Below are 18,588 nucleotides of genomic sequence, written 5' to 3' on the forward strand. Positions count from 1 at the left end.
TCTTTTCTAAGGGCACAGGACAACTTCACCACATTAACGGGAAAATGGACGGAGCCAAATATCGTAAAATCCTGAGCGACAACCTCCTTTCCTCTGTCAGGAAACTGAAAATGGGTTATGGATGGGTGTTTCAGCACGACAATGACCAAAACATACAGCAACAAAGGAGTGGCTCAAGTAGAAGCTAATTAAGTCATGGATTGGCCTAGTCAGTCTCCGGCCCTTAATCCAATAGAAAACCTATGGAAGGAGGTGAAGCTCAAAGTTGCACAGAGACAGCCTTGAAACTGTGATTAAGAGATGATCTGCAAAGAGGAGTGGACCAAAATTCCTTCTAAAATGTGCGCAAACTTCATCATTAATTACAAGAAACGTTTGATCTCTGTGCTTGCAAACAAGTGTTTTGCCACTAAGTATTAAGTCTTTTTTTTTTTTAGAGGGTTCAAATACTTATTTTACTAAATGAAATGCAAATCAGTTTCTATCATATATTTAAAGTTATTTGTTCAATTTTCCTTTTGATGTGCTATCTGTCACTGTTAAAATAATTCCACCATTAAAATTTTACTGTTCTCAGACTTTTCCTTTTTTTTTGTCATTGGACAAACTTACAAAAGTCCCTCCCTTGTACGAGTGTATATATATATTATGGCAAGCCGTTTAGGAAAATATTCATGAAAGAATTGAATGAAAACTCTACATATATTGAATGAAAGTCTGAATATATTGAATGGATTCTGAATATATTGAATGAAACTCGATATATATTGAAAGGATTCTGAATATATTGAATGAAACTCGATATATATAGAGTGGATTCTGAATATATTGAATGAAAAGTCTGAATATATTGAATGGATTCTGAATATATTGAATGAAACTCGATATATATTGAATGAAACTTGATATATATTGAATGGATTCTGAATATATTGAATGAAACTCGATATATATTGAATGGATTCTGAATATATTGAATGAAAAGTCTGAATATATTGAATGAAACATGACATCATCGAAACACAGCGCCATCTTTAGGAAGGATGAGTGAGTCAGCGAGAAACTTGGTCGCTGCGATTCTGAGAAATGAAGAGATGGTCAACATGTTAGTGAGTGTGTGTACGGGCCAAAGTGGTGCCGTAAGCCTCACTCAATATCACATTTACACATTCGAATGCGTTTAAACCCGCCACGTGTTATTACTTTTTCCTCCCTAATGTGTCACAGCTGCTTTGGTTTTCCCAGTTAATTTGCGTTGTATTTAAGCCCAGCGTTTCGTCGTGAAGTGGGCTATTGCGGTCAGTTTCTTTGTGGCTAGCTCTAATTAATTTCGCCCTCTGTGAATGTTCTTGGCTACGAGCTCGCCTTATGCCCAATTCTGTTGTTTGCACATCAACTGGACTCTTAACTGCTTCGGCTTGATTGCCTTTGTTTTTGGCTTGAATACGAATCAGTGAGTGTAACCGTCTTTACTCTCGCTACCAAACATCACTTTATACAACACTAGTGTAAGTACTCGGACGGGGAAAGGAGAAGAAAATGGACTTTGGGCCGTACACGCAACTCACTAACATCTTGACCATCTCTGCATTTCTCATAATCGCAGCAACCAAGTTTCTCGCTGACTCGCTCATTCTTTCTAAAGATGACGCTGTGTTTTGATGACGTCATGTTTCATTCAATATATTCAGACTTTTCATTCAATATATTCAGAATCCATTCAATATATATCGAGTTTCATTCAATATATTCAGAATCCATTCAATATATATCGAGTTTCATTCAATATATTCAGAATCCATTCAATATATATCGAGTTTCATTCAATATATATCGAGTTTCATTCAATATATTCAGACTTTTCATTCAATATATTCAGACTTTTCATTCAATATATTCAGAATCCATTCAATATATATCGAGTTTCATTCAATATATATCGAGTTTCATTCAATATATTCAGACTTTCATTCAATATATATCGAGTTTTCATTCAATTCTCTCATGAATATTTTCCTAAACGGCTTGCCATAATATATATATATATATATATATATATATATATATATATATATATATATATATATATATATATATATATATTCACAAATTATATATGAAATAAAATTCCTTTCTGGTTGGTACCAAGTGTATTATTCATTATAATGTAATATAATATGATATTATATTATATGCAAAGGTGTCATGTCTATCACGTTGTAGAGACTGCAGATGCAGGGATTAGACAGATACTGGTGAACAAGTACACATGTAAACACACTAGGGGGAGACAAAGCGGCGGCTCAGTAATCCGGTGAACCAGACCTTTTTCCCCCGGACTGAGGTGGTACAGATGTTACAAGAGGTGAAGAAACTTTGGAAGGGTTTTTAATAAAGAAAACGGAAAATAAATAAACACTCACACAATAGAACTAAGGAACATGAAACAATGAAACTGGAAACTCAACATTACACTGAAAAACAACAAGGATTCATATTAACCATAACCTTTATCAATACTGCAGGACTTAAGTGAACAGGAGCTAAACAAGGAGTTAAACATAACATGAGCTAAACTAAACTTAAACAAAGGCTAGGAGATACACTAGACTAGGAGATAAACAAAACATTAGAAACACCAACCAGGAGAAACACAAACCACAATGGAACTAAAACAGCACTTTAACATAACAGTTCATAAACAGATGACATACAAAGAAACTGAACTTAACTGAACTGATTAGCTACCTTGGTTCAGGTGAGCGCTCTCATCACCTGACCAAGGTGCATTCTGGGAAATAAAATTCAAACTAAAAGAGAATACGAACAAAAAATGGATACTCAGCAAAAAAAGTAACGTCCCTTTTTCAGGACTGTGTATTTCAACAATAATGTTGTAAAAATCCAAATAACTTTACAGATCTTTATTGTAAAGGGTTTATACAATGTTTTCCATGCATGTTCAATTAACCATAATCAATTAATTAACATGCACCTGTGGAATGGTCGTTAAGAACTTAACAGCTTACAGAAAGTAGGCATTTAAGGTCACAGTTCTAAAAACGCAGGACACTAAAGAGACTTGTCTACCGACTGTGAAATACACCCAAAGAAAGATGCCCAGGGTCCCTGCTCTCCTGCGTGAACGTGCATTAGGCATGCTGCGGGGAGGCATGAGGACTGCTGATGTGGCTAGGGCAATAAATCGCCATGTCCGCACTGTGAGACGCCTAAGACGGCGCTACAGGGAGACAGGAAGGACAGCTGATCATCCTCGCAGTGGAAGACCACGTGTAACAACACCTGCACAGGATCGGTACATCCGAATATCACACCTGCGTGAGAGGTACAGGATGGCCACAACAACTGGCGAGTCACACCAGGAACACACAATCCATCCATCAGTGCTCAGACTGTCCGCAATAGGCAGTCCATGAGGAGGAGATGCACTGCAGTACTTCAAGCAGCTGGTGGCCACACCAGATACTGACTGGTACTTTTGATTTTGAGCCTCCCTTCATTCAGGGACACATTGTGAAACATTTTTAGTTTATGTCTTATGGTGTTGACTCTCACATTAAGTTTACTGAAAGTAAAAACTGTTGAAAGTCAGACGACGTTTCTTTTTTTTTTTTTGCTGAGCATATATATATATATATATATATATATATATATATATATACATACACACTCACCTTAAGGATTATTAGGAACACCTGTTTAATTTCTCATTAATGCAATTATCTAATCAACCAATTACATGGCAGTTGCTTTAATGCATTTAGGGGTGTGGTCCTGGTCAAGACAATCTCCTGAACTCCAAACTGAATGTCAGAATGGGAAGGAAAGGTGATTTAAACAATTTTGAACGTGGCATGGTTATTGGTGCCAGACGGGCCGGTCTGAGTATTTCACAATCTGCCCAGTTATTCACGCACAACCATTTCTAGGGCTTACAAAGAATGGTGAGAAAAGGGAAAAACATCCAGTATGCAGCAGTCCTGTGGGCGAAAAATGCCTTGTTGATGCTAGAGGTCAAAGGAGAATGGACCGACTGATTCAAGCTGATAGAAGAGCAACTTTGCCTGAAATAACCACTCATTACAACCGAGGAATGCAGCAAAGCATTTGTTAAGCCACAACACGCACAACCTTGAGGCGGATGGGCTACAACACCAGAGGACCCCACTGGGTACCACTCATCTCCACTACAAATAGTAAAAAGAGGCTACAATTTGCACAAGTTCACCAAAATTGGACAGTTAAAGACTGGAAAAATGTTTCATGGTCTGATGAGTCTCAATTTATGTTGAGACATTCAAATGGTAGAGTCAGAATTTGGCATAAACAGAATGAGAACATGGATCCATCAAATATATATATATATATATATATATATATATATATATATATATATATGAAAAATATATACGAAAATAATATGTATAAAGAAAATATAATTTATATATTCGTGTTTAATTAAATTCTACACATTTGAATGGTTAGTGATTGTTGCAGACATTTACACTATTTTTTGGGGGAAGAGCTTGGGTTGTACAGGTTACTATATGCTGATCGGCAGTCGGCGCCCCAATGTAACCAGCAGATCAAAGGAGTTATCTGCTATGACACGTAGCCTTCTGAGTTTGGAGGCCAGGGTTGGTTGGTTGGAAACACGTTTGAAGGAGAGGATAACGTCACAAACACACACACAAACTCTACGTGCGCACACACACACACACACACACACAATCTCTCCGTGCAGATACACAACAAAACAACTTCACTTTGTAATACACCTGGCCATGAATAAAAATGAATATTTAGGCCTAAAAAGATGCTTTAAAATTCATCTAAAATTCATTCATCGGCGTGTATAAATCCGCAGCTTTAACAAAAGGCTATTTTCTGTAATGTACTGATAAACATTAGACTTTCATATATTTCAGATTCATTACACAAAACTGAAGTAGTTCAAGCCTTTTAATTGTTTTAATATTGATGATTTTGGCATACAGCTCATGAAAACCCAAAATTCCTATCTCAAAAAATTAGCATATTTCATCCAACCAATAAAAGAAAAGTGTTTTTAATACAAAAATGGTCAACCTTCAAATAATTATGTTCAGTTATGCACTCAAGACTTGGTCGGAAATCCTTTTGCAGAAATGACTGCTTCAATGCGGCGTGGCATGGAAGCAATCAGCCTGTGGCACTGCTGAGGTGTTATGGAGGTCCAGGCCCTTCGATAGCTGCCTTAAGCTCATCCAGAGTGTTGGGTCTTGCGTCTCTCAACTTTCTCCTCACAATATCCCACAGATTCTCTATGGGGTTCAGGTCAGCAGAGTTGGCAGGCCAATTGAGCACAGTAATATCATGGTCAGTAAACCATTTACCAGTGGTTTTGGCACTGTAAACAGGTGCCAGGTCGTGCTAAAAAATTCAATCTTCATCTCCATAAAGCTTTTCAGCAGATGGAAGCATGAAGTGCTCCAAAATCTCCTGATAGCTAGCTGCATTGACCCTGCCCTTGATAAAACACAGTGGACCAACACCAGCAGCTGTGCACCTTGATTTCTGAATGACATGCAAAATACTTTGGACCACTGAGCACCAGTCCAGTGCTGCTTCTCTGTAGCCCAGGTCAGGCGCTTCTGCCGCTGTTTCTGTTTCAAAAGTGGCTTGACCTAGGGAATGCGGCACCTTTAGCCCATTTACTGCACACGCCTGTACACGGTGGCTCTGGATGTTTCTACTCCAGACTCAGTCCACTGCTTCCGTAGGTCCCCCAAGGTCTGGAATCGGTCCTTCTCCACAATCTTCCTCAGGGTCCGGTCACCTCTTCTTGTTGTGCAGCGTTTTCTGCCACACTTTTTCCTTCCCACAGACTTCCCACTGAGGTGCCTTGATACAGCACTCTGGGAACAGCCTATTTGTTCCGAAATTTCTTTTTGTGTCTTACCCTCTTGCTTGAGGGTGTCAATGATAGCCTTCTGGACAGCAGTCAGGTCGGCAGTCTTACCCATGATTGCGGTTTTAAGTAATGAACCAGGCTGGGAGGTTTTAAAAGCCTCAGAAATCTTTTGCAGGTGTTTAAAGTTAATTAGTTGATTCAGATGATTAGGTTAATAGCTCGTTTAGAGAACCTTTTCATGATATGCTAATTTTTTGAGATAGGAATTTTGGGTTTTCATGAGCTGTATGCCAAAATCATTAATATTAAAATAATTAAAAGGCTTGAACTAGTTCAGTTGTGTGTAATTAATCTAAAATATATAAAAGTCTAATGTTTATCAGTACATTACAGAAAATAATAAACTTTATCACAACATGCAAATTTTTTGAGAAGGACCGGTATAAAAAATAACAATTATGTTTATAATAAGATAATAAATTAAATAATTAAATTATATCAAATAAGAACTATATCTAAAAGCTAGACCGACCAAATTTCTCATTCACTGCTGAAGTAGTTAAATATGCTTATACTGTAAATATGCTGATATGTAGGTTACATTTTAAAAGTACAATCGTAAGTAAATTACAAACGGCATGTATTGTTGTAAAATATGAATTAAATATATAATATGATATAGTAGTATATATGCACTGAAAAAGCTATTTACACATAAGTGCTCAAATGTAAAGCAAACGCAATTATTATTTTATTGTGTATATTTAACTTTATTCAGCCGTTTAAGTTATAGGAAAAATAACGTTCCTACCAGCCCACTATTATTTTCAGTTCAAATTTAAAGATGCCCGCGTGTGAGTGCAAATAGACATTTTACAAAGAATAAAAGAGTGTATAATCTTTCATAAAGTTAGCCTAATACAATATTGTTTCCAATGCTGAAGCAAACATGATTGTGTTTTAGTCTATTCTTTGAATACAATGCGACAGCGCGCTCCGAGGTGAAGCACACCCACAGAACCCCCAGTTATGCCTCTTCTCACCTTTTATTCATAAGAGGTGTGAAGTTATCAAACCGGTTTCGCTGATGGGGGAATTTGCAGAATTAGGGGTTTTAAAACACGAGACCGAGCAGACGTCTCTGCCTATAATGTTTTTCCCCAGCAAAACGCATCTCTCTCTCTCTCTCTCTCTCTCTCTCTATATATATATATATATATATATATATATATATATATAATATATAAAAATATACAAATATATATTTGTAAAGTAAAAGTACGAGCCGCGGGTTTCCACACGGCAAAGAACAGCTTTATTTATTTCAGTCATAAATTCACAATCACATTCCAGCTCTTATTTCCAGCCGTGGTCAAATAATGGATAAAAAATTATTTAATGCTGGACACAAACAGCAAAAAACATGATGAAAAGACCTAATACTTTTGTGTTCATAAAATATGAATAATATATATATATATATATATATATATATATATATATATATATTAATTATAATATTCATTCATGTCTATTTCTATTTCTACTGTATTAGCGACACATTTTTACGTTTTTAAATAAGATATGTTGGCATATTCATGCATCAGGACATTCGTAGTTAACACTATCAAATTATAAGGTAGCCTACTATCAGGTAATTAAATTCATTTAAGACCATTTAAATTTATATAACATTTCCCTTATGTCTCCGCTGCGTGTATTCATTTACAGACTGCAGCGCACGCACAGGGAAATAGGAGACTGTTGTTAAGGAGTGGATTGGAGAGAAAAGAGCAGTTCTTTTACTATAAAAAAAATAACTAACAAATCTAAAAAATATATAAAAACATATGATCTGTTCTATAGCCCATCTGCTTTAACCTAGTTTTTTTTTTATTATTCATAAGACAACCTTTCAGTTTTGTAAATATTCTAGTTTTAGTGTGTTACGTCTTTCTTTAGGTTAAATGTTTTTGAAAATTAGACCATCCAGCTGGATGTTATGTCGTTAATTGATAAAATCTGGATTAAGCATATTTTATTTTATTTTGTTTTATTTATTAAATTTTTATTTTTCAGTTTCCCCCCTGAGGCATTGCCACCTTATTGTGGTCAGGGGGTTTGCGTGCCTCAGTGAACTCAAGAGCTATACCGGCAGGAGCTTAGTCTTCAAGTGGGACACCCAAGTTGGACAGGTCTGAAGGTAGAGGCCTGACAAAGTGCATTCCACTTCTCCAGGCTTCTGATGCAGCCAACAACACAATTCAGCAAGGATATTACTGTTACTATAAGCACAAGGGAAAAAAGTGCTTGAACATGATGTGTACACATGATGCCCCCTTCACATTACTCACTGCCCCCCCTATGTGCCTGTCTAGAACCGGCCCTGGCTGTGATTGCTTATGACAGGCACGGGAAGACATTTCCGTTTAAAGATAATGTGGGATTATTAATTAAGAAACTTAAAAGGAAACCAAAAGAATACTAACAACACAAAATAACCAGAGCTCCAGTGTCTACGCGAGAACGGACGGGATTCTGGAAACTAAAAAAAAAAACTAAAGATGCGCTCGGGGCTTATGCCCTTATGGATTTATAGGAAGAGAGAGAGTAGAGTTTGTGCTTTGTGCACTTTAACTCGAGAGCGCACGCTAAACTGATGCCCTCACTTTCTCGCCGGTGTCTTAGACAGACAGAGGCTTGGGCCTTGCCTGTGTCTTCTCCAGCGCTCTTTGTCTTTGGCCCTGACACCTTTTACTGGTGCGACCGAATGATCACACAGAGTGTCGCGGTATCATGACCCGGCCCGTTCTTAACAGTTAATATGCGGCTCTGCCCCTCGCGCGAGTCGCATCGTTACTTACATATTCACAAATACTTTAACAACATACAGTTATTATGAATTGCATGTATTAATGTTACATACACTCAAAGAAATAACTCGTTGAATGAACATAATTAAATTATGGAAAGAATGTCCACCTGATTTAATGGCTTTCTTTCAGCATTAAGCAATTTTGTTGGCCCAACTTAATGTTCTTAGGTTCAGTCAAATAAATTTTATTAGGTTCATTTAACTTATTTACTACAGCTGCGTCCAACATAATTTAATACTGTTAACATAGATGAATAGCTTTGGACCAACAAATTTTTCAGTTGTAAATTAAGTTGATCCAACTCAAGTAAATTTAACCTTCAAGCCCTGGTCAACAGAATTCTGTGAAGGAAGGAAGCATAAGACAAACGGGATAAAACAGAGATTTTTATTTTATATTTATTAAAAACACTGTTTTACACCAGCAGCAAATTACAAATGAGGTCTCAATTTGAAAAGATGTACAAAAATAAAACATCACAAATGAGTATAAATCATAGAAAAATAGTAATAAACACCAACAGAAACGTTTTTGTACTTAATATCTGTACGTTATGACTTTTAAATATGACCGTTAGAGACGGTTGGTCAGGAAACCCCTGAAGTCAGATGCAGAAAGGACACTTTCACTCACAAACTCCTGTGAAAAAATACAGATAGATATTTCATTAAAATTTATGATCCTTAATTTAGCAAATAAAAAATATTTATACTTTGTTCCTCTCGCTTCACAACTCATGAGAACAGACCGAAACCAGAACCGAACCACAGATTAAGCACGCGCATATAACCGTTTAAGTGTGATTGAAAATACAAGAAATAACTTACACCAAAATACTGTGACTAAACATCGCTAAAACGCAGGTGACATTCATGTTCAGTATTCCGTTTCTATTTAGAAAGATGGGAATTAATTCCTGCTTACCTTTTCCACACGCCCGCCAAACGTTTGGCTTCTCAACGAACTCTCTTCTCGCGATATCTTCTCGCGATGTTTGATTTGATTTCCGGTTTTCATAGCGACAAGAACTTTTCGGTTTATCTCAACATGATTGAATCTAATACATGTTAAGTTGTTGAATTTCATGATAATACAACATAAATTATTCATGTTCATCTTGGAAACATGAAATTATTATGTACAAAACACATATTACATTTTAGTACAGGTAGCCATGTTCATTTTTTTGAGTGTATTAGACGCGCGCACATACACATACTTTATAATATATTCACATACAAAAACATACTGTATACACATAAAAACATAATATATTCAGTAAATTTGTGAACTACACTCAAAGTATGAAGTCTGATTTGATTGGTACCATTAAAAATTTTATTTCTATTTATTCTATGTTTTGCTGGCAAAATACATTTTAGGCAGAGACGTCTGCTCTGTCTTGTTAAATAGTCTTAAACCCCTCAATTCTGCCAATTCCCCCATCCGCGAAACCAGTTTGATAACCTACATTGAAGGTAAGAAAAGGCATTAAAGTAACTGAGCGCGCTGTCGCGTTGTATACACACACACACACACACACACACACACATATATATATATTGTTCATTCATGTCTTTAGAGGATGTCGACACATTTTTACATTATATCTATCCCTAAGATATAATACCATTTAAACCGAGGCATTGCCGTGTCTTTCATTATTTTGTCCCTGTTAAGACATTACAAAAACTATATAAGAAACTTTTAAAGCACGAATTTGGGCATCCCATTTCATTATTATAAAAATAACATGAAGCACACATACACACGTTTATTATGAAATTTCTGTTGTAAAATGAAAAAAAATTCATGTTTGCTTCAGCATTGGAAACAATATTGTTTAAGGTTGACTTTATACACAGTTCATCGTTGTACTTGGTCCGGCTTTTAGATAAAGTCCTTCCATGCGCCATCTGGCGGATGTTCAGTGAAGCACAAAACATGGATTGTAAATTGCGGCATCTCGCGGAAAGACATGCACAGTCCTAATGGCGACATCTGTAGTATTTTTTTCGATGGTATCATCCGCTAATTTCCCAATGAATCCCACAACCGCTTCCGTAAACACGCTGACGTCATCATCGGAGCTGTTTCTGAACATGGCCTAGTCTACGTCATCAAGTGCATCCTGTATTGCGGCCACCAATTGGTCCGCCTCTTTAAACCGGAACTTCCTGTTTCAGCCTTTGTTTGTATTTTGGCAGGAGGAAGGTGGCAGCATGGTCGGATTTCACAAACGGTGGATGAGATTGTGCCTTGTAGCCGTCCTTGACTTTCGTGTAACAGAGGTCCAGTGTCCTTTAGCCCCTGGTGGGGCAGGTGATGTGCTGATAAAAGTTTGGCGCTGCGCGTTTGAGGTTGGCACTATTAAAGTCCCAGTCCCGGCCAGCTCGAATCCGCAGTTAAAAACTTCGAATTATGAGTACATTGTACACCAATGGAAACAAGAAAGTCTCTAAAATACCTAATGTACTTAATGGTGGTGATTTTGCCGGGTTTGAAATGCTGAAAACTAACTTAAAAAACAAAAACAAAAAAAGGGGGTCGAAGCAGTTGTGACGGCAGCCGACCTCACCGCCGCCATCACTGCTGTAAAGTAAAAAAAAAAACAAATGAACCAGGACATTACCTTTGAAAAGAATCGCAACAAAGCAGAGTTTCCGTGTAAAGCAGAGAGCATGTGTCTGGCATTGTGTGTGTGTGTGTGTGTGTATGTATGTGTGTAATGTGCATGCACACACACACACACACAGCGCCTGCGTGTACAAACGGATCACTTATCTCTTGGGATTTATTTTGACTTTTTTTAAAGGTAAAGTGCAGGTTAATTTGTTTTATTTTTACTTTATATTTTGTATTAACTATCTTTATATTTTTTTTTTTTTTGGGCTGTAGAACGAATAAATTAAGTTTCCATTATTTCTTACAGAAAAAATTTAATTTGTTTTTTAGGATAATGTATATATGCTAAATGCATTTTCTACATTATATACATGTTTTTGAAACACATTACATTAATTATTATGAGGCAGATCTTATTCATGAGTTCAACAGATTTAATTTGCACAAGTTACAAAAAAGCACTACTATAGTTTATTTATGTAAAACGAAACGTGTTCACAAACACCTGGTGTGTTGATTCTAGCTGTTACACAGAGACTGAAAACAGGCCGAGAGCTAGCAAAGCAAAGAACATAAGATTTAGCAACAACACATTAGACAATACATTCTAAAGCTTAAAGTATGTACTTAATTACAAATTACCATTACTAACAAAAATCCATAAATTTACCTTATGTCGAAAAAAAAAATAACTATACGAACTAACGCACGCAATGATGCAGCTTCCAGCCGTGAATTCATACTAGAAGTGGAGGACTGGGGAGCCAATTAGGAAACAGACAGTCCGAATGTGTCGCCTTCAGTTTCTGATTGGCAGGTGTGGCGCCGATTCTAGTCTTTGGTTGGCTGGAATAGTTGCAGAGTTATAACGCTGCTGCAGTTTGTGCAAGTGAGTGCACAGAAGAAAAAAACAGGGCAAGCATAAATGATCTTGAATGTGTAAAAGAAAGATTCAGCGTGCAAAAACGAGAGTAATTGCACTAAATATAAGCATCAATTGTAAGGGACCACCACCAGAGGTCGCTGTTTTTTAGTTGTAGTTTTTGTTGGCTGACTCAGTTTCCCAGAAGGCACCCTCGGTCAGGTGATGCGAGTGCACACCTGAGCCGAGGTGAGATTAATCTAACTGGAAACTGGGTTGAGCATTTTTGGTTTAACCACGGTCATTTGTGTGGGCATTTTGGTTTGGTTTGTTTTGTTTATATTTTGATTTAAGTTGGACTTGGGCTCTCAGTTTGGCAATGTTTTCTGTAGGTGTTTTGTGTGTGTGGAGCTGAATCGGTCATGTCATATGTGTATGTGAGTATTGTGGTTTTGTCCTCCTGTTTTTTTGTGTGTTTAGCTAGAGTCAGGTAAGTAGCTAGGTGTGTGTTTGGCTAAAAGTGTGTGTAGCTAAAATCTAGGTTGAGCTAACTAGCATGCTTCTAGCCATAGCCTCTTTGTGTCTTTAGCTATTCTGTGTTTCCTGTCTCCCTAGTGTCCCAGTGAGCCTAGCCTTTGAGTGTCCCCTAGCCTAGCCACTGGGTATCCCTTGTCTCTGTGTTTCTGTGCCCCAATTCTCTAGTGTGTGTAGAGCTATTAGGTAAGTGTAGCTTAGTGCATGTTGGGGCTAAAGACATTCTTAGCTAGGTGAATGTGTAGCTAACTGCCATGGTTAAGTATAGCTTAACCATGTTTAGCTAAAAGCCATGCCTAGCTGATTGCCATGTCTTTAGCCCTAGTCCCGTCTCTCTCTGTCTCTAGTCTCCTGTGTCTAGTCTCCTGTGTCCCTCCCAGTCTCCACGTGTCCCTCCCAGTCTCCACGTGTCCCTCCCAGTCTCCACGTGTCCCTCCCAGTCTCCACGTGTCCCTCCCAGTCTCTACGTGTCCCTCCCAGTCTCTACGTGTCCCTCCCAGTCTCTACGTGTCCCTCCCAGTCTCTACGTGTGTCTTGTCTTGTTGTGTCCAGTTTCAGCTCCACGTGTAGTTTGTGTGTTCTTTCCTGTGTTTCGTCCTCCTGCCTGTGTTTCGCCACAGGATGTGTGGTATTCGTCCTTCTGCCTGTGCTACGCCACAGGATGTGTGGTATTCGTCCTTCTGGCTGTGTTACGCCACAGGATGTGTGGTATTCGTCCTTCTGCCTGTGCTACGCCACAGGATGTGTGGTATTCGTCCTTCTGGCTGTGTTACGCCACAGGATGTGTGGTATTCGTCCTTCTGCCTGTGCTACGCCACAGGATGTGTGGTATTCGTCCTTCTGCCTGTGTTACGCCACAGGATGTGTGGTATTCGTCCTTCTGCCTGTGTTACGCCACAGGATGTGTGGTATTTGGCTTTCTCCTGATATCCATTTCAAACAAACTGTACTTGTTCACTTTTCTTTAAATTGTGCTGTCATGGACATTTACCATTTACAATGAAGGTTACAAGTTTTTTTTTATTATAGACATCCTTGAGACATCCTTTCCTTAATATATTGCAGCTCCTCAAGCTCTTTTATTTAAAAAAAAAATACTAAAATGTCATTCTGAATCATATTTTATTTGTGTTTATTGTACAGATTTAAACAGCATCATGGCTTCAGATGCAGCTTTTACAAGGAATTATTCAAACTCTTCACTGGAACGATCAGTGCCTAAACCTACAGCAAATTGCACAAATGTGATGTGTGCATTTCAGGCAACAGCTCTTGTGATTATTGTGGTTCTTGGACTCATTGGAAATGGTTTGGTAATCTGGATTGCAGGGTTTAAGATTAAGAAAACAGTCCAAAATCTCTGGTACCTCAGCCTCGCTGTGTCCGACTTCCTCTTCTGTGCCTTCCTGCTATTATCCATTGTTTATATTGTTAAAAATACATGGGTCTTTGGGCGCTTCATGTGCAAGCTTACATTCTTCTTCTGGTTCCTCAACTGGTTCAGCAGCATCTTCCTCCTCGTCATCATCAGTGTGGATCGCTGTGTTGTGGTGATGTTTCCTGTATGGGCACAAAACAAGCGCACCACACGCAGGGCCTTGGTGATTGTTCTACTAGCCTGGATCGTCTCAGCACTGCTCAGCTTACCAGCAGCCATTTTGAAAGATATAGCTATAGACGATTACTCAAAACAGAAGTGTTCCTACATTTCCATGCATTATAATACATTAACTACTCTAATGACCTGCCTATTAATTTTTGGATTTGTGATTCCCTTACTGATCATCATTGTCTCTTCTGTCCTCATCACTGTAAAGCTGAAAAATAACCAGATGCTGAGGTCCAATAGGCCATTTAAGATTATGACAGCACTAATAGCTGCTTTTTTCATTTGCTGGATGCCTTTCCATTTTTTTAACATATTGATAATAAAGCCAAAATATGCCAGTATTGCCTTGATTGGACAAAAAATTGGACTTATACTTGCTAGTGCTAACAGTTTTATTAACCCATTACTTTATGCTTTTATGGCAAAGGACTTGAAGAAGAAATGTTATGCACTTCTGTCTAAGACTGAGAGCAAATTTGAGGAGGAAGCCCAGAGTACACATAGAGTGACAGATATGACGAACTCAGGAGACAACGTACTTTCAAGTACTGTATAAAATTATAAATGAAAGTTCAAATCTGCTTCTTTCATACCACTACTGGGAGCAGTTTATAACAGCCAGCTCAGTTACTGCAAGCTAAATAATACAAATAAATAGTATGCTGAAAAATATTAAATAGAAATATTAGTGCAAAATCATTGCCTTAAGAGATTATTTGGTTACACAGTAGTATTACTTTTATTGCAGCTAAGGAAAGGATTTTTTTTTTTAATTAAGGGATAAAACATGACTGGGTTTAATAAAAAAAAAAAAGAGAGATTGGTTTGGGAACAACAGCTTGTAGCTGTTCACACATAAGTAATGACAAAAACATCTTTCAGAGATGTTCCACATCATTAAATGTAACTAAAAATAGATCTGAACTGTACAATAGTTGAAGTAAATAATTAATAAAAAAAAAAGATTAGCTAAATGCTATGGCGAATGTTGTTTTTTTTTTTTTTATTTTTTTTTTTTATTTAAACATACACTGTAAAAAATGTCTGTAAATTTAACAGTAAAATACCATATACTGTAACTTCTACAGGATAAAACCGTATTTCACAAAACTTGTAATAACCATAGAATTTACAGTGTAGAATTTAAGACCCTAAATTTAACAGTTAAAAACATGAAAATATGGTTTATTGCAGAAAAATTTATGATATACTGTATTTATAAAAAGAAAAACATTATTTTGTCTTCGTCAGTTCAAGCATTATGGATATGACATTATGCGTTATGGATGTAACATATAAACTCACAGAGAAGGTATTTGTTACTAATATACTGAATCTTCAGTTTATATTTTACTAAACCCTTGTTGATAGAGTTAAAAAATCTAAATAATATCTGACTTTTTAAAATAGAAAGTGCATATGCACTCACTGGAAATGGTTTGGTAATCTGGATTGCAGGGTTTAAGATTAAGAAAATAGTCAACAATTTCTCGTACCTCAGCCTCGCTGTGTCCAACTTCCTCTTCTGTGCCTTCCTGCCATTATCCATGGTTTATATTGTTAAAAATACATGGGTCTTTGGGCACTTCATGTGCAAGCTTACATTCTTCTTCAGGTTCCTCAACTGGTTCAGCTGCATCTTCCTCCTCGTCATCATCAGTGTGGATCGCTGTTGTGGTGATGTTTCCTGTATGGGCACAAAACAAGCTCATGCAGGGCCTTGGTGATTGTTCTACTAGCCTGGATCATCTTACTGGTTAGCTTACCAGCAGCCATTTTGAAAGATATAGCTATAGGCCGTAACTAAAGCCAGAACTGTTTCTACATCTACATGCATTATAATACATTAACTACTATAATGACCTGCCTATTAATTTTTGGATTTGTGATTCCCTTACTGATCATTATTGTCTCTTCTGTTCTCATCACCGTAAAAGCTGAAAAATAACCAGATGCTGAGGTCCAATAGGCCATTTGTTACTAATATACTGAATCATCAGTTTATATTTTACTAAACCCTTGTTGATAGAGAGTTAAAAAATCTGAATAATCTGACTTTTTTTAAATAGAAAGTGCATATGCACTACTACACTATCACACTCCCCACACTATAAAACACAGCATGCAAGTCATGCGGGGGGCAAGTGGCACGCGAGCGGGGCAATTGAACACGATCCAAGGACTTTAAACTTGTGAATAGTATTCCGCCCTTTGATAACTGCAGCAAGGACAGCTGCGAGCCTGCGCCACTTTGCCCATCGCCATCGCTCACCAGTCTGTGCCCGCATGCCAGCAGGGCACTGCCAACCAGACCTGCATGTGCACAACTTTTCTTCCCTTTTTCCCTTTCTTCCTCCTTTAACCCTTTTCTTTCCTAAATAACATTTTTCTGTAAGACCTCTCCTCATGTCTGTGGGGTTATTGCCCCCCTTGTGCCAAACCCGTTACAAAATACATTAACATATTTGACACCCCTGTGCAGTGTACACTTGAAAAACCACAATGCAGGACAGAGTACATGAACAATTTTAACATGTGTATGATAAAATCATGTTCTTCTGTGTAAAGTTGCAATAAAAGCTCTTCTATAAAATTATATGCTTAGATTGTCTGCCTAAAATGCTTTATAATGTCCACCCTGACATTTGTATATTTGATTTTGAGAATTTAAGTATTGTTTTGATGTTTTTATAAAAAAAAAATACAGTTGTGTGAAAAACTATTTGCCCCCTTCCTGATTTCTTATTCTTTTGCATGTTTGTCACACAAAATGTTTTTGATTATCAAACACATTTAACTATTAGTCAAAGATAACACAAGTAAACACAAAATGCAGTTTTTAAATGATAGTTTTAGGGAGAAAAAAAATCCAAACCTACATGGTCCTGTGTGAAAAAGTGATTGCCCCCCTTGTTAAAAAATAACTGTGGTTTATCACACCTGAGTTAAATTTCTGTAGTCACCCCCAGGCCTGATTACTGCCACACCTGTTTCAATTAATAAAACACTTAAATAGGAGCTACCTGACACAGAGAAGTAGACCAAAAGCACCTCAAAAGCTAGACATCATGCCAAGATCCAAAGAAATTCAGGAACAAATGAGAACAAAAGTAATTGAGATCTATCAGTCTGGTAAAGGTTATAAAGCCGTTTCCAAAGCTTTGGGACTTCAGCGAACCACAGTGCGAGCCATTATCCACAAATGGCAAAAACATGGAACAGTGGTGAATCTTCCCAGGAGTGGCCGGCCGACCAAAATTACCCCAAGAGCGCAGAGACAACTCATCCGAGAGGCCACAAAAGACCCCAGGACAACATCTAAAGAACTGCAGGCCTCACTTGCCTCAATTAAGGTCAGTGTTCACGACTCCACCATAAGAAAGAGACTGGGCAAAAACGGCCTGCCTGGCAGATTTCCAAGGCGCAAACCACTTTTAAGCAAAAAGAACATTAAGGCTCGTCTCAATTTTGCTAAAAAACATCTCAAGGATTGCCAAGACTTTTGGGAAAATACCATGTGGACCGACGAGACAAAAGTTGAACTTTTTGAAAGGTGTGTGTCCCGTTACATCTGGCGTAAAAGTAACACAGCATTTCAGAAAAAAAACATCATACCAACAGTAAAATATGGTGGTGGTAGTGTGATGGTTTGGGGTTGTTTTACTGCTTCAGGACCTGGAAGGCTTGCTGTGATAGATGGAACCATGAATTCTACTGTCTACTAAAAAATCCTGAAGGAGAATGTCCGGCCATCTGTTCGTCAACTCAAGCTGAAGCAATCTTGGGTGCTGCAGCAGGACAATGACCCAAAACACACCAGCAAATCCACCTCTGAATGGCTGAAGAAAAACAAAATGAAGACTTTGGAGTGGCCTAGTCAAAGTCCTGACCTGAATCCTATTGAGATGTTGTGGCATGACCTTAAAAAGGTGGTTCATGCTAGAAAACCCTCAAATAAAGCTGAATTCCAACAATTCTGCAAAGATGAGTGGGCCCAAATTTCTCCAGAGCGCTGTAAAAGACTCGTTGCAGTTATTAGGTTCAGGAGGCAATTACTTTTTCACACAGGGCCATGTAGGTTTGGATTTTTTTTTTCTCCCTAAATAATAAAAACCATCATTTAAAAACAGCATTTTGTGTTTACTTGTGCTATCTTTGACTAATAGTT

General features: G+C 37.6%; 1 protein-coding gene and 1 pseudogene across 1 annotated transcript; both read left to right on the top strand.

Annotated features, from left to right (window-relative positions):
• The first annotated feature begins 44 nt into the window (after window positions 1–44).
• LOC128509064 (chemerin-like receptor 1) lies at window positions 45–15,199 on the top strand. The gene is made up of 4 exons (XM_053480637.1): window positions 45–177; window positions 13,192–13,338; window positions 13,472–13,594; window positions 13,955–15,199. Exons 1-4 carry the CDS (start codon window positions 45–47, stop codon window positions 14,974–14,976), a joined length of 1,425 nt encoding a protein of 474 aa, XP_053336612.1. The 3' UTR covers window positions 14,977–15,199.
• Window positions 15,200–15,695: 496 nt separating this feature from the next.
• Window positions 15,696–16,951, top strand: LOC128509065 (fMet-Leu-Phe receptor-like; annotated as a pseudogene).
• The last annotated feature ends 1,637 nt before the right edge of the window (window positions 16,952–18,588 follow it).

This window comes from Clarias gariepinus, chromosome 21, assembly GCF_024256425.1.
Source record: "Clarias gariepinus isolate MV-2021 ecotype Netherlands chromosome 21, CGAR_prim_01v2, whole genome shotgun sequence".
Taxonomy (NCBI): domain Eukaryota; kingdom Metazoa; phylum Chordata; class Actinopteri; order Siluriformes; family Clariidae; genus Clarias; species Clarias gariepinus.